This window comes from Patagioenas fasciata, chromosome Z (genome assembly GCF_037038585.1).
Source record: "Patagioenas fasciata isolate bPatFas1 chromosome Z, bPatFas1.hap1, whole genome shotgun sequence".
NCBI classification, from domain to species: domain Eukaryota; kingdom Metazoa; phylum Chordata; class Aves; order Columbiformes; family Columbidae; genus Patagioenas; species Patagioenas fasciata.
The window spans coordinates 27,051,953-27,073,829 of NC_092560.1; the positions used below are offsets into that span (position 1 = coordinate 27,051,953).

Here is a 21,877-nt window from a genome sequence, read left to right on the forward strand (position 1 = left end):
CACCACTTAGGCACTATGTGAGAAGAGGGCAGAAAAAAGTAGGAAACTGGTGAGTGATTATTGATTATTTTTTCTCAGTCTCACAAATGAGGGTTTTGCACTTCTTGCTAGCCAGTGGTCAAGGCACACACAGGCCAATTACCAGTCCCACCCTGATCTGAGTGATTTGTTCAGGAAGTATCAGGAAGACAAGGATGGGGAAACATGAAGTATGATTTCCTGCTTGCTGTGTAAAATTTGCGATGAGCTGCTCTGTTTTTAAACCCCCATTGGGCATATTGCCAATGCAGGAACTCTCCTGGACAGGATATTCTACAAGCCTCAAACCCCACGCTGAATATGAGAGATTATTTCCCTGTTTGTTTTCATGAGTCACTTGTTTAATCTTGTCAGCAGATCTATCTTTCTTGGAATTGATCTCCAATAAACGAGAGAATAGCATCCGAACTGGTTATCAATTTACATTGCATGGATGTCACAACAGCATATGGCTTGTGATTTTTTTTTTTTTTTAATTTTGAGAGATATGCCAATGTGGGAAGTAAGTTTCCAATTGCATGGATTTGTAGCAAGTGAATTTATTGATGCAGTTTAACTGTTTGTGCTCTCTTAAATTGAACAGTTGGAACTCAAACAGTAACGGATTTTGTCCTTTTGCAGCTGCTAACTGAGCAGAAGGCATACGACAAGGAAGTTAAAGACAGCATATGGCGATGTTCTAAAATATATTGTTTTACAGTGCCAGCAAAGATCCTAGTTCATTAAGCTGTTACAGTGTCTGGAGCATACTAGCAGCACCAGCCATGTTTCAGCTGGTGCTCTAGAAACCTTCCCAGTGCAATTGTTGGCACTGGGAAAGAGGTGCTGTGTGGTATATGCATATTGTAATATTACTGCCATGTGGACCTCTCAGATAAGCCGTGCTAGGCTGATGCAGATCTCATGTGTCTGCATACTTCCCAGCCTGTGAGTAAGCCATGGTTCATGCTCACTGAACAGCCATCATGGAGTATCAGACGGTCCTGGAAGACAGTGTGATGGTCTTGCCAGTCCAGAAATCACTGACACAGAAGGATTTCAGACTTAGGTTAGATATCTGGTTACTGCCCTTATAGTTGTTGTTGCTATCAGCTTTGTTATTGTCGATTGATTTGCTAAATGCCAGGAAGATGCTTGTAGCAAATGCAGTGGAAACACAGCCTTTTCACCAAAGAGCTGCTAAAACAGAAGACAATGCAAGACCTACTGAGATGTAGGGCAGAAGGTTAATTTGTGTTGCTATTTTTCCCAATCTAATTATTTTCTTTAAATGATGATTCAAAGAGGACACTGACATGCTTAGAAGCACTGTGGTCATGAAGATCCAGCAGCCATTTCTGCCTAGATAAATCAGGTTTGTGTGATTCCAGCTTTCAAAATTCCTGAGCACTAAGTATCATAGCCTATCCCAGGAGAATCCTTTAGAGGTTTAAATTGGTCACAGTAAACTTTAGCCAGTATATAAAAGCCTGCAGTCTGTCTCTTCAGTGATCTGGGATCCTGCAAGGGCACAATGCTTGTTTGACATGTACCCTGGCTCGCAGAGGATACAGAGTCAGGTTTATGGTCCCAGGCTTTATCATCAAGGGATATTGTATTTTTCGCCCAAGATATTGGACAGAAAATCTGACTTTTTACCAGAAGAATCTGTGCAAGATATCTCAGCACTCCTGGATGGCCACCTAAAAGCGTAAAGTTAATACCTGCAGGAACTAACAGCTGTCACAGATCTCCTTGTTCATTCAACGTTGCACCATCCTTGCATTGTCTATCCAGCAATATCTCTACAGAAATAAAATACTGCCAAACCAGTGCATTGCATCCCAAATGCAACTTTTGTTCTAGGAACAGATGAAGGAAAGGAGGAGTCCCACTGCAGACATTAGTCATATTGTCATAAAACATTATTTTGAGGAATATATCTTATACTCAGCCAGACACCTGGATACTGAGTAAATATTACACAGACATCAGTCATATTGCCTAGAACACTATTTAAAGCAGTAAGTATACCATGGTAATAAAAATAATACCATGCAACTAAGCAGATAATCTTGATGAGGCAGGATGAAACAGAAATGTAGGGTAAGGAAATGCTAATTTCTCACCGCTGACAGTGTTCAGGGTCTAAGAACTGGTTCCAGTGTGATCACTGTGTCAAGTTGATAAGAGCAGTAGGTTATTAACTCTACCTTATTTTTTGATTTCCCAAATATCCTTTGGGTTATTTTCAATACATTGAAAAGATGCTCGTGAGTGAGATGAGTCCTCAGAGAGGTCACCTTTTGTATTCTTCTTACTGACTCAAATCTATGCTCTGTGTTACTGAGTGCAATCAAGGAAATGATTGAAAGAAGACATTATCGTAAGAAAGCCCATCTCACATCTGTTCTAGGGAGTTTTTCTTATGTTAGTGGAATTATTTTTGCTTCTCAATACTGGGTAGAATTCCACCTGAAATAGCCTGAATACTTTCTTTTTAATTTGAGTCAAAAACCATCAGTCCATCTGGAATAAAATCAATTAAATGGCATCTGAAGCCCATATGCTGCTCTGTACAAACTTTTATAGCTGTTAGCTTCCTTTTCCTCATACGTAACACCGGTGTAATCCACATGCACCTAAAAAATAGATAGGGAAGAAAGGAAAGAGGAGAAAGGTGGAAAGGTTTTCCAGCAACAAACTTCACTCTGGCAGCAGCCATCCAGCCATGTGCACCAGAGCCCTAGAATGCAGACCTGTACTGCTCAGTCTATGCCCTAGCTGATGAACTGGTCTGGAACTGCCAAATGTCTGCAGCACTCTGCAAGATAATATACCACTTTGGTAACAATCACTGAGAAAAGCATCATCTCTGGGACTGCACATGGACCCACAGGAAAACTTGTCCACTGCTGGCAGCCTTATACACCATGGAGGGTGATGGGAAGGACAGAGTCTGGACCATGGCTTGCTTCTCCCTTTGCTCAGTACTTCGAGCAATATGCAGGCTCAGAGAAAACAATTCTGATGAACTACCGGGCTTGGAGGCCTTTCTGGAGAGGCAGCCACCACCCCATGCCTCACTCCAGTTGCTCTTTCACATCATCAGGTGCACAAGAAGGCCCTATGTTCATCCAGCAGCTGGGTCCTTCCTAAAGTGCAGAAAGGCCCAGGAATGCTGAGGCACTCAACACAAACTGGAGAAGTCTCCCTGCTAGGGATCAGATGGTGCTTACCTGGAGCCGTTATGATCTTGCTTGAGTTTTGGCTGAAATGGGAGGAGTGTAAGGGGCCCACTTCCTTCCTCAAGTCCACCTGATCCACTCTTTATCCCAAAAGGTTTCTAACCATTCTGCACCACTGGATACCCAGACTGTAGGCTGCAGGCAGCTTTAGGAAAATGGCAGGTGAAGCTCCCCCATCACATGCAAAATTGTGCCAGGCTGCATAATTGCTGTCACTGCCCTTGGGTTTTGGAATTCACCCATATGCCTCCTCCGCTGTTCACCAGACAGCTTGCCTGAGCACCTGCCGAAGTTCTCACTTCTCCTGCAGGCACAGGGATGGGAAAGAGGAGATCCAGTGACATTTTGAGAGGAACTGTTATTTGCTTCAGAAGGGGGGAGAACATTATTTGCTCTCTGTACTTATGTTATCGTACCCACCCTGGGTAGGTTTTTTTCTGTATTTATGAATAAAGCTGTAGGGACATTTTTGCCCTTACCAAAGGTAATTTTTTTATTTCATGTTGCTTGTGTAAGAACTTGGAAAGGGCCAAATGTTGTTGGAATTCCGCATGAGGTCTCTTGTGAGAGCTTTTGTCTGTGTCATACTATATAGCGATGAGAAGCTGTGTCTTACACAAAGAGGTATTCCTGTTACTTCTTAGTTACAGAAGGATCTTTTACTGTTTTCAATGTTTTTTCTTCTTCCCTTGATTTCTTTATATTGTTCTGCTCCTGCATCACCTTATTTTTTATCAGAGCTTATTTCTGTAATAAAATGGAAGTGATCTGGATGATCACAATCCCAAATCTCCCAAATAATTGCTGTAGATATTGCCAGTGAGCTGACTGCAAAGTTGAGAGTTATGAAATAAAACTCTAGGCTAAGCTTCCTGAAGGTCTGTTGAACTGATCCTTCACAGACAACTTCAGCAGCCAGCATGTCACATTTATGTTTTCTGTGCCTCCAATTTCAGAGTCCAGTTTGAACTGGAACAGTATGTTATTTGGAATGGTACTGAAATGGGGATAGAAATGCTTTGAAGTAATGAAAAGCTCTTGTTTGTCCTCACTCCATGGTATCAGTGTAGGAATTAATAAAGACAAGAAAACAGTGGATGTATGAGGCCTTTAAAAAATGAGGCATTATAAAGTCACCCAATCACTGCAAGCAGATATGTAGTTAAAAGTCAAAGGGCCCTTTGTTTATTTGGTCGATCATTTCATTCAAGCCAGTTCTCCCTGTAACACTGTAGCACAAGTACTGTTTTATTATTACAAATCAGCTAATAACCATTAAATCCTTAGTGAAATATTAAAAAAGCACAGCAGGGCAGGAGTGTCCCACAGAGTCCATTAAAACTACAGGGAAAAACATACCCTCCTTTCCAAATAACAAACATGTCAAAACCTATCTTATAATCTGCAGAGTTTCGTATTTAACTTGGGTATTTTATACCTTGACACCAGTTTTCTACCATGCTTTCTTGCACAAATATTGCATGTATGAAGGGAAATTTGTGTCACCAAGACCCCTCAGTACAAATAAATAGAAGAGAAATTCCTATCCTTGTAAAGGATCTCCACCTTATCAGGTAGGGGTGCATAAAAGACGTACATAAAATGTGTGACTATTGAAATCAGTGTGGTCAGTGTGTGTAATTGCTAGATACACCTGTATGTGTGTGTTCATATGCATACCTGTATGTGTGCGAATTCCTGCAGCTGGATCCGTATCCTGCCTGGCTTCTGCTCCTGCTTCCCACCCAAGAGGAGGGAAACCAGTTCACTCCACTGCAAGTTGCATCAGCTGATATCACATGTACCTGCTGTATTTTTTAAGGGAAATGTCAGGAAATAATGAATGTTTATGAGACAGTCTGAGAACCATATATACAGATTTGAGAACCAGTATTTTATTACAGGGAGAATGAAAGGTTTGGTTTTGTTTTAATGTGAGATCAGCTGCAGAAATGAGATGGACATCTGTGAGACTTTTGTCAAAGAAGAATGATCATGGCGGTTTGTTGGCTGACTCTAATGTTTTGTTTCTTTTTCCTCCTCCTCTGTTCCTTGCACCCCTGTCTGTGTACACAGGCGCTAACGCATCTGCTCCCGACCAGCTGAGCCTAGCATTAGCCTGGAACAGAGTAGACATCGCCCGCAGTCAGATCTTTATTTATGGGCAGCAATGGCCGGTACAGTATACATACAGCATCTTGTACTGAAAATACTTTAAACCCTGTGCAGTATTAAGTCCATTCTGTTGGTGGAAGTAGTTTTAACACAGTTTAAAATATAGTGAGTCGTGCTCTCAGCCAAACACAAAGCTCCCTTTTACAGCTACTGAAGGCAGACACGGTAACAAAGATGTTAACATGTTCGCTTGTTCAAGGAAATGGTGACATCTAGTGATGCCTTAACACTGAGAGACCACGCCTTTAAAGAAACGGGAAGCAACACATTTATACTGTGAAGCAATGATTCTGCAAGCTGAGAAAAACAAGTATGTGTTTACAGCCATATTAAAATGTTAGGCTATAAATGAAAGGAAAGGCAAAACTTCTTTTTGCTCTTCAAGCAATCTGCGTTTATATACAAATACTGAATTTGGTGATGATTGGACATCAAAATTATCACAGAATCACAGAATGTTAGGGATTGAAAGGGACCTCAAAAGATCATCTAGTCCAATCCCCCTGCCGGAGCAGGAACACCTAGACAAGGTTACACAGGAATGTGTCCAGGTGAATGTCTCCAGAGAAGGAGACTCCACAAACCCCCTGGGCAGCCTGTTCCAGTGTGCTGTCACCCTCACTGAGAAGAAGTTTCTTCTCAAATTTAAGTGGAACCTTTTGTGTTCCAGTTTGTATACGTTACCCCTTGTCCTATCATTGGTTGTCACGGAGAAGAGCCTGGCTCCATCCTCATGACACTCACCCTTTACATATCTGTAAACATTAATGAGGTCACCCCTCAGTCTCCTCCAAGCTAAAGAGACCCAGCTCCCTCAGCCTTTCCTCATCAGGGAGGTGCTTCACTCCCTTAATCATCTTCATTGCCCTGCACTGGACTCTCTCCAGCAGTTCCCTGTCCTTTTTGAACTGAGGGGCCCGGAACTGGACACAATATTCCAGATGCGGTCTCACCAGGGCAGAGTAGAGGGGAAGGAGAACCTCTCTCAACCTACTAACCACCCCCCTTCTAATACACCCCAGGATGTCATTGGCCTTCCTGGCCACCCTTGTGGCCCACAGTGCTGGCTCATGGTCATCCTGCTGTCCACCAGGACCTCCAGGTCCCTTTCCCTTACACTGCTCTCTAATAGGTCATTCCCCAACTTATACTGTAACCTGGACTTGTTCCTGACCAGATGTAAGACTCTACACTTTCCCATGTTATATTTAATTAGTTTTTTCCCTGTCCAACTCTCCAGTTTGTCCAGGTCCCGCTGGATGGCAGCACAGCCTCCTGGCGCATCAGCCAATCCTCCCAGCTTCGTGTCATCAGCAAACTTGCTGACAGTGCACTCTATTCCCTCATCCAAATCACTGATGAATATATTGAATAATATAGGCCCCAATACTGACCCTTGAGGCACTCCACTAGATACAGGCCTGCACAAATGTTGGACATCATGAAGTGGACCATGAGAGATGATCAGCAATGTTACCAGAGGAGGGCTGTGGCTCCAAACCTGGTGTTAATTTGGTGCCCAGTTCTGATCTGCATCAACTTGTCTGCTACATGCCTGCCCCATCCTGTGCTCCAGCTGTGGGAATGCTCAGAGCAGAGTTCTTCTACAGGAGTGGGAGGGCTGCACACAGTGGGGTTATGAACCCTGTGTGGAGAGAGGAGGATTAGTCAACTCCCAGCTTGTGCTGCAGTTTTTACAGCGGCAGAAGTCACTGAGGGAAAAAACAGGAGGACTCTGTCTCTACCTGTAGCTCCTTGAAGCTAATGTTATCTTCGTTTGCAGGTTAAATTGGATGACAATATTCATTACTGTGACAATTGTTTGGTCACCAACCTGAAAACCTCATATGCTATCATTGTGTAAGCATTTAGAAATCCCTATAGAAAAAATTATAACAAAAGGAAAAGCTTTAAATGTAGTTTCTGGAGTTTGCTGCCCTTTAAATCTAGTTTGAAAAAACATTTCCCTTTCAGTTATGGAGTGAACAGAACTATTTATCTTGTCTTCAATACTGGGCATATGTGTGCATCAAAGCATAGGAGGGATTTTAATGGTATTAAACTGTCCGTATCATTATCTCTCCATCAATACATCATAGGAAAAAATTGCATAAATGCTGCAAGCTGCAATCATTTTGCAAGCTAAAAACTGGAAGTTAGAGACATTTTCTCATCCTTCTAACTTCCCTCAACCTGCAAGAGATAGAGAAGGAGAACTTTTGCATAAGAAGACCTCTTGCATTTGGCCCTTCAAAGAAAAGCTAATTGTAAAGCTATTTCTGCTTTCCTGTGTGTCAGTTTCCCTGAGTTTCCACACCATGAACAGAGGAAAGAGCTAGTAGAGAGAAAATTAAATTGTGTGTGCATATAAAAACATATACCCAATATAAATAAAATATTTATCAGGAAAGTGAGAAATAAAGACAATGATATAGCGAATCATGTGGAGATGTGGTCACCAGTTTCCTGGGTTCCAGTTCCTTGGTCCTAATCTGGATTTCCTAGTCTATGTTTACCTTCACACTCTGACACTCATTTTTTAAATTCTGCCCTGAATCAGAGAAACCAACATAGAATAAAAGTGTGATTATCCCTTTTTAAACTAGCAGAGCAACCCTCAGAATTTTCTCAGGATTTGCTGCTTGTGGCACAGTAACTGGACCAGCCGGATACAGCCTGGTATTCAGGAATGGCCTGAATTAATCACTTGCTTTGCAGGTGGGCTCCCTTGAGCAAGCAATGCTGGATGCACTGGTGTTGGACAGAGTGGATTTTGTGAAATTACTCATAGAAAATGGAGTAAGCATGCATCGTTTTCTCACCATCTCCCGGCTAGAGGAATTGTACAATACGGTAGGGCCAACCTAAGGCAAATATTCTATCTCTATGTTCATTGTTTGAGTTCCCACCCCTATTACAATGACATGATGTTGCACAAAGCAGCCAACACCTGCTGCAGAAGTTTTCTGTGTTGGAAGTCCGCATTGACTCTTAGCTTTGTCTCTCATATAATGGAACATGCTGTGTCTTGTCCACTTAATCTGCCGTACAGATTTTTTAAGACATGGATGAAGCCCCACGCAGTACCAGCTGATTTCTGGTCATTGTAATTCCAATATAATACACCTGAGATCTAGGCAGATGGCACTGACTGGAAGACAGTAACTGGCAAGTAAGGACCTGTAGGATGGAGATATATGACTCCTGACAGTGTAAACCCTTATGGTTTCATAAAAATCTTGCGCCTGGTAATCAAACTCAGGCACTAAAGAACAAATAGAAGCAAACTTCCTGGGATAATATTCTGAATTTAAAGATGTATTCTCATTATTTCAGGAGGTCTGTTACAGTGGAAAACTTCCTTTTGTCCTCAATGAATGTTCCAAAAATTATACTTTGACCTCTAAAGGCCTGTGTTCAAGTTTTATATCTTTGCCCTTAAATGGAACATAAAACTGCACAGGTTCAAATTGCTTCTGAGCTCTCAACTGCAAAACACATTCCAGCATTCACTTCATTATTGCCTAAGAGAAACCAATAGTTCAAATTGCTTAAGAAGTACAGAAAAAGTCATGAAGTATTTTCTAGTTCTTAGGATTGCTACTCTGTCTGTTGGGGAGTGGTTGTGATATAGTGTATTGCCCTTTTAAAAAAGTTTTTTTTCTTCCAGTACTTTTCAAAGTCCTACCATCATACGCTGCCACACTGGGCTGTTATCCAGAGATGTTTCACACCAATGGTGACCAGAATTCAGTCTTTCAAATATATCAAACTTGAAAATAATTCATTAAATTCATGCAAAATATAGAGGAACGGGTATCCATGCAAGCCATGAGAACAATTCCCATCTGATCTTTGATCGTTGTAAAGTTTACATATCAAATACCATCTGTGTATAAGGAACAGAAAGCTTATCTGCATTCTTGCTACAGAGATGTGCATTGTAATTCTTGTAACAAAAACAGTTTTCACAGGAAGTAAGTTTAAGGAAAGTTTTCAGTTCTACAGATTAAAGGAGGTCCTTTTGAACAAATTTATTGTAAGCTATAGAAATGGCCGTAAATTATACATGCAAGAATTCCAGAAGACCCAGTCTGTGAAATACCTGAATTACCAATTGTGATATATGACCTAATGCCACAATAGATTTAGCACCAAAATAAATTTCCAAGGCCAGTTAGAAAATACAAAATTTCAACATGAGCCCTGAGAGTGGCCAAGGAAGATACAAACCAGTGAATCTGACTTCTGCCATGGCACATTTGTAAAAGTACAATAAAGAATAGCATTAATAGACAAGGGGATCAATTTTATGTCGGGAAAGAGTTTACCTGTCTTTTGTAGGAAAATATTAGGCCTTAGAAATCTGTCACCATTTCTGAAGTCAACATGCAGGAGAACAAGGATGTTGCATTTGGTCCACCTGTTTTTGAAAAACCTGTTTGGCAATATTTGAAGACCTCAAAGGTTATTAGAGAAATTTATCTGTCGTAACATAGAAGATAAGGGCTTGAAAACTACTTGAAGTATAGATAACAGAGTATAGGAATATGTGGTCTGTTCTCACCACAAAAAGACATTATGACCAGAGGTCATCCAAGATCCTGTTCTGGGAAGACTGCTGTTCAGCATGTTTTGAGATGGTCTCAAAAATAGTAACTACTGAAGGGACAATGTTCACAGATGTTTTAACATCACTCAGGGTAGGCAAATCTGAAGCAACATATGAAGAAACACAGTAAAGTCTCATCATGTTCAGTGGTGGGATTACATAAAGTTAAGTGTAGGCAAGTTCAGAGCAAGGTTTGTATGGAAACACTGACTCTGCACGTATGCAGTGGTCTCATCTGTCATCAATTACAAGTAGTGAGACCTCCCATAAAAGTCTCTTAAAATATCAGCAACAGTCAAAAACACAACAAAAAAAAAAGGAAGTACTTCTCTACATATAATTGAAGTTGTGGGAGTCCGCTGCAGATTGTTTTGCATGTCAGGTGGAGTCAAAAGAAGACTGGACAAATCTACAGACTGCATGCTGTTAGTGGCTTTCAGATGAGACAGCCTACATGCAATGTCGGGCTCAGGGACTCTCTGAGCCACCAGTGGTGCCAAGACAGGCAGCTGTTCTTCCTTCCACTCTCTCCCAGGGGCTGTGCCTGTTATGCTGGGGTCCTATTTTGCCTAGGCCAGGAGCCTGATCTGGTATATAGGACCTTAATTTACATCCAGTATGGCAGTTCTTGTGGTTTTCTAGCTGGAAGGTTTTGTACAAGTCAGGTGAAATAATGCTCTTGTAATTTATTTTTATTATTTATTTTATTTTTTTACTTCATACAAGTGTACAATTTAAGTGCTCTCAGTCTGATTTTTAAACTACTAGGTGAGAAAGCCATTTCAGCATTTATACCTTGAAAGACTTTGGACAATGCAAAACTACTTTTTCTTTTTTATTTGTCCTTTGCAGAGACATGGACCATCCAACACTCTGTATCATCTAGTTAGGGACGTCAAAAAGGTAAGAGCCTGATAGACGGTAGGTTGGAGATAATGCTATGATTGCTTTCTGTAGCTAGATACAATCTCTGTTTTGCACGAGCTTTCAGTCAGAGCCTTCTCCTTCCCCTGCCATTACAGAATGTCCTGTTTGTATGTACCGAATATGAGCTTCTTGCATATAAAGTACAATTAGCAAGTTATTTGTCTTGCTTTCTCTGTGCTTTTAGATGCTTGGGTAATAGTGCTTCTGCTAGTATAACTGTAGGCCTTTATATATTGTGTGGATTTATGATGTTATCTGTATTTTTCCGTACCTGCAACTATTGTCAAAGCTAATTTCCATGTTGTTAGTTTACTTCTGAGCCTGTAAAATAGCCCTTATCCTTGTGCTGGATCCTAGTTTGTTGAAATAGTTTCTCATTCTGTGTTGTGTGGTATGTATTGTAGCCATCTTCCTCACCAGAAATATACAAAAAAAAAGTAGTGCAACTTCCCCCTGCCCACTTATCAAGATAATTTCAAGCATCTTGAATTACAAAGAGTCATTAGCAGGGCAGGACAGAAACACAGAAAGGTATAATGACAGGAAGGAGATACAAATACCTTCAGCAATGTGTTCAGGATTGAAAGTGTTACAGCAATAGCAATGAATGAGAATCCCTTATCCTCTAAATACATGGACCAGCTACTTCTCTTGAAGCCCAGGTTACCAGGTTGTTGGGGTTTTTTTAGTAAATACGCAGTTATTTATGTGCCTATAATAGTTTGAAACGAGCATAATCAGTCTTCTTACTTTTAAATTTATTCCTTTTCAAACTCCTTCTTTTCCCCCAGCATCACCTTTCCAAGCCTGATTTCAAAGGTATAACAATTTGAATGACTAAATAATATCAATATCTTTTTCTGACTCTTTAACAAAAGGTGTGTTTTCAAAGGAGTTCTTGAAAAAAAGCATCAAATAGGCAAAGACAATCAGTATTCATAGGTGTATGTTGATAGACACTCGCATTAAATAAACTTACGCTGTATGACATTATTTGTTCCATAGTGATTGGTAAATGTTAGGAGATGGTCATTTTTCCGTAAATTCATCCTTCTCTCCTCTGTCCATATCTAAAGTCCCCAGTAATTCCCACTACCTGAAGTCAATGTATGCTCTTATTAGAACATAGTTAAGGGCTTTAAAAACAGCCTGCTGCAGCCCTTTAACACCTTCATCAGAAAACTGCACGTCTGGTTCTGTATTTCTCATTTTGTCAGTGATGAGGAAGAACCACAGTTTGCTTGGAAAAAAGTGACAGCTCGACATAGCACTGCCATCTGGGCAGATGCCTTACCAGTCAGCCACACTATAAATCGGCCAGCAGATCTGACAACAGTTTAAATGGAAACACCTCCTTGGAAATAACTTCTTAGTGGACATCACTATCTGACCATTACATCACCACTGTGCATTAAAATAAGGCCACACTGCTGATGTTCGTTCTGTGAGTTTATATATATTTGATGCCACATACCTAACCTCTCCGATTTAATTACAGCATCACAAAATATAAACACAAAAAATGTAGTATGTCACCATGAGACAATGCTTAAAGGATATGGATACTCTGTGCTTTTTATGCATACATCCCAATTTTAAAACCTGTTCTAATTAAAGGAGTGTGCTATAAAAAGCTATTTATATTCTGCATCATTGTGAATTCTCAAATAGAAAACGGATGCTTACAAATCATAGAAGCATTATTTCATTTACTATTATTGTATTACATAGCTCTATAAATCACCAGGAGGGGGGGTGGGGTTGGTTGGTTGTTTGAAAAACCACCCTGCCTGCTTAATAAAGGAAGAAATTTGAACAGAAGCCACACTACCACATCCTGTTTATGGCAGCTTACAGACACATATGTGTGCACACATGCACAAATATATAAGACAACCATTTATTTTCTTTCTATTTTTCCAAATATCATTGTGAAGACTGTTGGCCTGGGCAGCATATTGTAAAAGCCTGGTGAAAGAGTCTTAAAAACTTTACAGTAATCACAGCGTGCCTAAATTCTGCATATATTAACAAGACAAAATATTTATTAATGGCTCTGCTTTAGAAACAAGTGTGCTTGTGTCTCTTTTCGACCCTCTCAATTCCATAACTACATATGGGGACAAATCTGCCTGCATCGTCTGCATGATGGCCTTTTTGGCATCTGCTGTCAAGGAGACAGAATTTAGCATACAGGGTTGACTTCCTCCCTCCGTCGACTGAACAAGCCGGTGCATCCAGACGAAACCGTGGCCACGCTGGGCATCCTGTCTGTAAGTGGAGGATGCCCTCTACAGGTTGTTTTCAGAAAGTCCTTCCCTGGCTCCACGAGCTAATGACAATCAGCAGAAATTAACAGATTGATTTTTTTCTTTAATCTAAAAATCGTATATAATCAACATATCTTAATCCTACTCTGCGGTATACAGGTTTTCAAAGTCCTTTAATTTGGACTGCCCCTATATGTCTACATTTCCAGAGAACTAACAAGCAATATACAGAATTTTTAAATAAATTCTTTTTCCCCCAGCATGTAAAATCAGAGGCTTGATACCTGCTGAATATAAAAATCCTCTTGAAGGGAAAAAATACTACAACTGATTAGCTACGCTTTGAAGTCCAAGTTTCTTCAGGAAAATAATAATGCTTTAGCACTGAAGAGCTGTCCCGGCCACTGTACTTGGCACTGGCGACGCCCCACCTGGAATCCTGTATTCAGTTTTGCGCCCCTCATCATAAGACGGACATTAAGGTGCTGGAGAGAGTGCAGAGGAGGGCAACGAAGCTGTTGAGGAGTTGGTGAGGAGGTGAGGAGCTGATGAGGAGCACAAGTCTGATGAGGAGCGGCTGAGGGAACTGGGGCTGTTTAGCCTGGAGAAAAGGAGGCTGAGGGGTGACCCGATCGCTGTCTACAGCTACATGAAAGGAGGCTGCAGCATGGAGGGTATTGGTCTCTTCTCCCAAGTGGCAAGTGATAGCATGAGAGGAAATGGCCTCAAGTTGCACCAGGGGAGGTTTAGATTGGATAATAGGAAAAAATTCTTCACAGAAAGGGTTGTCAGTCATTGGAACAAGCTGCCCAGGGAAGTGGTTGAGTCGCCATCCCTGGAGGTGTTTGAAAGGCATTTAGACAAGGTTCTTAGGGACATGGTTTAATGCCAGAGTTAGGTTAGGTTATGGTTGGACTCCATGATCCTGAGGGTCTTTTCCGACTGAAATTATTCTACAGAATTCTAAGAAACAAAAGTTTAGTTGATTATAAACAGGGGTACCTATCATAACCAAAAATCAGACCTTCTGTCATTTCTGAACAACTTGGCTGTACTAGAATGGGCCCATCCAAACTTTTGCTGTTCTTGGGAGGGTACTGGCCCACGTGCACCACTCTGCTTCACTCACAGCAGACTCACTGCTGCCAGGGTAGTTCAGGGTGTCTGCTGATAGAGCAAATGCTTGGCAGATGCATAACTCCTCTCACAAGGGTGGTCAAATTGGCTTTACTAGGACTGCTTATTTTGGAAAAGTGCTTGTGTGTTATCATGGAGCCATATCTATGTCTGTGTCTATTAAATGTGTATTTCTGCTCTGAACTTCTGAACAAAGAAGTTTTCTTTGGTAAAGTGTTTCAATATTATCTGGGAGTTTGAGATGTGTCTTTTATTAAAGTTACTCTACTGGAAATTTTTTATCTAAATCCCTATGTGAAATTCTAGAAGTCAGAAGAACTGTATCAAGAAATTCATGCTTTCTAATACATGTGGCACCCTGCTGCATGTTCTGCTTTCTTAATTGCTGAAGTATTTTTTGCCACTTACTAGTATCAAAGCATTTCATTTTAGTGTCTTACATTAAGACAGCAGGAGTCTGTTGAAAAACTACAACTCAGTCTTGGAGCTACAATTGCCACTTCTGCCAGTGTCTTCATTCTTGTTCTAGAAAAGCTGCCATTGCATTAAGCATTCTGGAGAGAGAAGAACATCTGGGGGGAAAACAAACAAACAAAAACCAATAAAAAGAAGCTAACAACAGCAAAAAGTAGCAGGATTTAATTTTTAGACTTATGTTCTTTTTCTTGAAACAGGTCAGAGTAAAAATTACTAGGTTCAAACAAACTAAGCTAATATGCATTCCTGCAAACCACAGAGATTCTCTGACCTACCAGATTAGCCAAGAGTAGGAAGAGTGCAAAAGGACATGCTAAGGGACATTACTGAAACATAGTTGGCAGCTTGTCTTTTGCCACAAAATTTGCTTGATCTTTTGTCCCTTTGAATCCCAGCTCAGTGCTCTGTGTAGTACACCACAGCACCACCTCCCTCTCTCCTTCCTCAGCCTTCCAGTGTGCTGCTTGTACTGTGGTGAGCAGGAAGGGAAATGAGCATTGCTCTTCCCAGCTGATGTAGAGAAGGAAGGAGGGTCTTTGCATCCATTTCATCTCTTGTGCAGAACCCGTTGCCATGTGTTCCATTAGTGTTTCTCTGCTCTGAATCTAATAAGCCCATCTGCAGAGAAGCCAGGCAGATATCTGCAGACATGCAGATATTTCCAGCAAGGCATGACAATCATAAAATTGCTCCATGCAAATTACTAAACTTCTTTTGATGACCACATAAGAAGAGGTACATGCTAACTGTAATCTTCACTGTATATCATTATAGAAAATATCATTATTTTATTACAGTGTACTGAAAAAGTTTGAAGCTAACTGTTACAACTTCCTGGTTCTTCTGCAATGTTGACTATGTAAGTTAATTTTTTTACTAGAGTAACTTTCTCCTTTTACAAGGCTACTTCTCTCAGTACACAGAAGTATAATTTGCTTCTCTTTCCACCTTTAATTTTTAGTTACATCTCTTGCACAGTGACCCACAGGACAGAGAGGGTTCTATAAATCTGCAGAGTTCTTAATCAGATCTCTAGGTCTGGGTGACTTATTCACAATTTGCTGAATCATACCTTTCTTTTGTGGTAGGGAACTGCTCTCTGAACCACAAAATGTTGTCTGAACAATTCAAGAGGCAGTGATTTATAGGAGGCAAAATTTAATTTGGGGGCATTCTCTTCCCATTAGCCCTTTCCTCCTGTCAAGGGATCAGAATTTACCTTATGAAGTTCCCAGCAGGGGGAGGGGGAACAGAAGAGCAGATGTGCCCACGCTGGGGCTTTGTTCTTCCATTGACAGAGACCCCCAAGAGCACTTCACCAGCCCATCCTTGAGAACAGCCCACCCTGAAGTTCTTCTAGCCTGCTGGGTGTTGCATCAGGCTCACTGCTACCAGTTAACTCAAAGGCACTCAGCTGCGCAGTAAGAGACCATCTCATGCTAAGACCTTTCTTCATAGCTTTGCAAGCACTAAGTCTCGGAGAACTCATAACCTTAGTTCTGCTGTTTTCAGGCCTGACAGGGAAGAGAAGGATGATACGTGCAAGGGTGTTCACGAAGTAAGGGCAATAAGACGTGGACATATTTATCATTCTTTTTCCCTTCTAAATAAAAGGTGCATGCTGAAGACGTTGTACATACATATATATATATATATATATATATATATATGTATATATAAAATGTTTAACAGAGGATAAGGGAGTAAAAGAAGGGGAAGAGCAAGTATGTAGACATATTTTCCAGGTTCCTGCTAATGACCACAAGCACAGTTCACCTTTAGGGAGACATTCTCCCAGGCACTGCTGGAAATTAGGTAGCAAGACTACTGTGCTTAGAGGAGTCTTCAGTAAAATATGTTAAGAGTTCAAGGAGACACTGTCTAGGAAAATTGCCACCCTTCTCGTCTTCTTCTTGAACAAAACCTCGAAGAATTAGACACAGATATTTTGTTTATTACAACGTGCCACAGATATTTTGTTTATTACAACGTGCATAATTACTTTCATACATACAGATGCTTTCCACATACTAGGTGTGGAATTTAAGTGAAGATATGTGATATGCGAGGTTATGTACAAATAAGTACATAACCCCAAGGACAAAAAATAACACACTCTCCTTGCCTCTCACAACTAGCACTAATAATAACCCATGCGCTGTGTAAGTCCTCTAGATGAGGCAACACAGCTCTTTCCCCCTGCCCTTCATTTGCTGGAAGATGGGAAAGAAACACCACAGGATGGGAAGATCACATACAGGAGCTGGTTTCATGTGAACAAATGATGTCACTTCTCTGTGCCTTGGCAATGCAGATGGGGCAGGCCAAAGAGATGCCAGCAGAGACGTGAGATGGCTGGGTGAGAATTATGGGGACAGATGGTGTGGAAAAGGTGCTGTCTTGCAGGACTAGAGTCCAGCAACTGTGTGTGCCTTTTCAAGTGTGCTGATCCTCGTGCTTTTTGTTCTGCAGTCATGCTCCTTGTTTCCCCAGCTGAAGAATATGAGCACTGTGTACTGACATTATCTTCTGTTGCTTCCAACAAGTTCTTCACCTTCTTATTTAACTTATGTCTTCTTTCCAAGCGAGAATATCCAGGTTTCGGTTGGATCTATTTTAAGGTGAATTAATTAATCAGCATAATAATACATTCCTGTATTTAACTATTTAATTTTTTTTATTTTTACACCATTATAAAGTATATTTAACAATACCAGTAATAAGCATTTCTTCCTCCCCCGCCATCCTTCTTATTTTCATTACAGGGAAACTTACCTCCCGATTATCGTATAAGTCTGATTGATATTGGTTTGGTGATAGAGTACCTGATGGGAGGAGCATATCGCTGCAATTACACCCGAAAGCGGTTCAGAACACTGTACCACAATTTATTTGGGCCCAAGAGGGTAAGGAGCAAGTTATTTGCCTTCTGTATGACTGGATCCAGTGGCAGGGTGACTTCTTAGATGGATCGAGGCTTTGGGGATCCACACGCACATACTATTCAGTCTGCAGATTTATTTCCATTATGTACATATCAGCTATTTCACCACAACATACCGCAAGCCAGACACTGATGCAAGCTGCATTTTTTATTAATTTAATGAAAAGATTATTGGGTTCTGCTGCCCTGGTGACCAGTGCATAAAACAGCCTACTCTGGCTTTAGAATCTGTCATTATGAGTATCTATAGCTTTTGAAATAAAAGTCTTTTGACCTGTACCAATAAAGCCATAGGGCACTTAAGTTAGACTTGGAAAAACATGTGTTTTGGTAGACACATTACCTGTCTCTCTTCTTGATTGTCAGGGTGTCAGGGAAAAGAAACTTCAAACTCAAAATTTGCTTTATTGGCCGGATGTGGCTCCAGCTGAGTCAGTGGGCTCATGGCAAAACACCATTCAGTATTTTTGGGGTTTCATGTTTGACAGATTACAAAACTATGAATCCAAAGTAAGTTTCCTAAAATACAAAAGATATTTATTGTCATCCATAATGCCACTGATCCAATCCAGCACAAAGGAAAATCTGCTCAACTGTTCCCAGTAAGATTCATTGTTCTTTCGTCGCCTATTTTTAACTCACGGTTTCATTTCATGTCTCAGTTCAGCTTTTAGCAATACACACCATTGAACATTTTTCTAAGTGGCTATAAAGAGCAACAGCTCTTTCAAACAGTTGCAGCCAAATACCTGAAATGGGTTTGTTCATTCTTCACTTTTGAGAAGAAAGGTAGTAATTGTAGCTGCTGGGAGAGACTCCGCTGCCTTAGTCACTGTGCCAAGTAAAGCGTTAGAGTAGCAATTTCACAGATACTGAACCAATACACAGAGCAGCTCCACAGCAGTCAATAAAAGTGTGCCGTGGAACAACCAAAATACTGATGTACTCCAGAGAAAACCATTTGTGCCTCAGCAGCAATTCCTATCTCTTTTCCATCAGAGCAGCCCCAAACCAGGTGTAATTTGTAACAGAATCCAAATGCATGTCTTCTGTTGTGTGTTTTAGTGAAATAAGGTCAAATTCAAGGTTAAATTAAATATATGTGTAATTATTTGATTGATATGTGCATATTATATTACATTACATTGCTTTACATATATATTATCTATAGCATGTTATATGCCTATGATATGCTCTGCATTATATTTTCTGTATTATACAGGGTGTTCCAAAAAGATGGACCCAACATGTTACAGTTACACAAAAGCTTACAAACAGTTTAATGAGTTATCAAGTTTTAGTAACCTTTTTATAAATGCTCTGTGTTCCCTCCACCTGCTGTGTGGCCTGTATGGTTTCATTCATGGGCAGTTCATGGTTGCAGATATATAGTGATTTTGAATTGGGTCCATATTTTTGAAACACCATGTATACTCTATATTATATGCAATACATCACACGTTATACACTTACATATATATGTATGTATGTATACACATATAGTTGCTATTTTTCATCACCCTTCTGGGAGAAATAACATTTTTCTCATTTTTTTGTACAGCCAAAAGCCCTGAAACTGTTGGGAATGGAGGTAGGCAATCTGTGAGAAATCTTAATGTCTTTTACTTCTTTGACAAATACATGCTATATTAAGGTAATATTTAAATTCACTGTAATGAAGGCACCAAAACTTGTTTTCAAGTTTTGTAAGAGAAATGTGCCACACAAATTGTATTTTTCATCCACATAACTTGTTTATGCAAGGGCCAGATTAAGAAACATTTCTTAATAAAACTCCAGTGGGTAGACAAGAGAAAAGGCTCTGCCCCCTGTGTGTTTCATTTTTCTTTTAATGAAGATTAAACAAAATATTTCCGTCTGTCAGCCCAAGCAAAATTCAGTTCAGATAACTATATAACTTAAAAATGTGTTCAGAGAAATTAGGCAGTTGCAGAGGATGATGGAGAAATATGTACATAGGCCAAATTTCTGTCAGTTTTGTTGATGCTTTTGGCTACCCTGATGCTTCAAGGAGGCAGTAGTGTCTTCTTGTTTGTTTATTTTATATGACAACTTTCATTTTGCAGTCTACGGACACAGCACAGAATGGGTCAGCTCTTCTGATAAAAACAGTAGGCTAAAATGGGAAGGAAACTAAAGGTGACAGAAACAACAAAGAACTGGAGAAAGAAGGGTTAAACTTGGGATATAAAGACAGAATGGGAGGAAAGAAAGGAGACTCCTACTCTTGTGAGAGGGTAAGGGAGAAAACACAAGAATAAGCAGGGAAGGAGTCTTCAGCAGTCCTGAGCATCCCCAGGATATATGCTTTCTGGAGGTGGAAAAAGGCAGGTGCCTTACAACAGATGTTACATTTGGAGTGAATTCTTAATTTTATTTTAATGGTGGCTATTGCAAAATGATTTTAGACATTGTGTGATTGTGCTCTCTGTTCTTACGGAGAAAGAATAGCTCAGAGTGGTAGTCCAAAGCTCTTTATCCCTGTGTTTAGGTATGGGATTACTGACTTCTCAGTTATCATGCATGGACCAATACTTTTCCCACCATTTTCCTGTGTAAATATTTTGTCCAAAATATCTGAAAGGGCTGGCCTGCAGGGAATGTGTTTAACATTTCAGATACTGACTCCAGTGCATTGTGTGAATTGACTCAGTTCTTTCACTAGCGAAACAAATTTCTCTACAATTCTCACAGGATGATGTCCCTTTGCGGCGAGGAAGGAAAACAACAAAGAAAAGAGAAGAAGAAGTTGATATTGATTTGGATGACCCTGAGATCAATCATTTCCCCTTCCCATTCCACGAGCTGATGGTGTGGGCTGTGCTGATGAAGCGTCAGAAGATGGCCCTTTTCTTTTGGCAGCATGGGGAAGAAGCTATGGCTAAAGCACTGGTGGCCTGTAAACTCTGCAAAGCCATGGCCCATGAAGCATCAGAAAATGACATGGTGGATGACATATCCCAAGAGCTGAACCACAATTCCAGGTGAATTTATTTTCATGCACACTTTACGGGGTCAAAAAAAAAAAGGAGAGAGGCTGCTGAACCTGCCTGACACTTGCTTATCTGTGTCTTACTTTCATTGCTAACTTGTAGGGAAAATGAAGTTCCTTCAGAGAAACTCTAAACGGCTTTCAAACAATTTGTCTGCCAGAAAAGCAGAGTTGCTAGCAGTATAACTTCTGAAATGAGAAGGTGTCAAGAAGGCAATGAAATACTTGTATTGTCTACCTGTTCTCCCCGAGACCTCAAGAGTCAGGCTGCAACCTTTTCTCCGTGCTTTTTCAAGACACTCTGTTCACCTGAAGCAGAAGATTTGTTGGAATCCTTATGAACATAATATTCAGGCATAAGCCTTAGTTAACAAGATACTAGGATCCCTATTAATCTTTCCTGTTGTTAAAATTCTGAGAGACAGAATTTTTAAGTGTTTTGAACCCTCCTTTTTACAGAACACTTGGCCACAAAATCATGGGCAAACAGCACAGAAGTAATCCTCTAAGTTATAGATAAGCAGAGGATTTCAGCTAGAAAATGTCAGGGAGGTGGGCAGGCAGGTGGGAGCAGACAGCTGGTAGGTGTGGGTGCTCATCACTTCTAACTCAGGGCACTTATTTATATGCCTATCATTAGCCACTCACATTTGAAAATGTGGGTTTCCTTGTGTACAGTCAACATCATGATTTGCATGACAGAAGGTGGGTGCCCCCGTTGCAGGGGCTGCCAGTTGCAGAGGGGTGTTTTCTGCAGCAGGCTGCGTGGGATAATGGGAATGAACAAACGTCCCTCTGTTGCAGGGACTTCGGCCAGTTGGCGGTGGAGCTGCTGGACCAGTCATACAAGCAGGATGAGCAACTGGCAATGAAACTGCTGACCTACGAGCTGAAGAACTGGAGCAACGCCACATGCTTGCAGCTCGCAGTGGCAGCCAAGCACAGGGACTTCATTGCTCACACTTGCAGCCAAATGCTGCTAACAGACATGTGGATGGGTCGTCTCCGGATGCGCAAAAATTCTGGCCTAAAGGTCAGCACTGTTTTAAAACAAAA

The 21,877-nt window shown here is 40.7% G+C and overlaps 1 protein-coding gene across 3 annotated transcripts in view; it reads left to right on the plus strand.

Moving 5' to 3' along the window:
• Positions 1 to 21,877, plus strand: part of TRPM3 (transient receptor potential cation channel subfamily M member 3) — a 275,279-nt gene that overhangs the window by 203,106 nt on the left and 50,296 nt on the right. For 2 of the 3 annotated variants that reach the window (XM_071802596.1, XM_071802598.1), the window contains exons 10-17: positions 5,343 to 5,443; positions 8,160 to 8,294; positions 10,906 to 10,956; positions 17,450 to 17,485; positions 17,630 to 17,770; positions 19,370 to 19,399; positions 20,524 to 20,813; positions 21,626 to 21,854. In XM_071802596.1, the coding sequence (XP_071658697.1) occupies positions 5,343 to 5,443; positions 8,160 to 8,294; positions 10,906 to 10,956; positions 17,450 to 17,485; positions 17,630 to 17,770; positions 19,370 to 19,399; positions 20,524 to 20,813; positions 21,626 to 21,854 (1,013 nt within the window). The remainder of the gene's footprint in view (positions 1 to 5,342; positions 5,444 to 8,159; positions 8,295 to 10,905; positions 10,957 to 17,449; positions 17,486 to 17,629; positions 17,771 to 19,369; positions 19,400 to 20,523; positions 20,814 to 21,625; positions 21,855 to 21,877) is intronic. The other variant, XM_071802597.1, reaches the window with a different exon arrangement.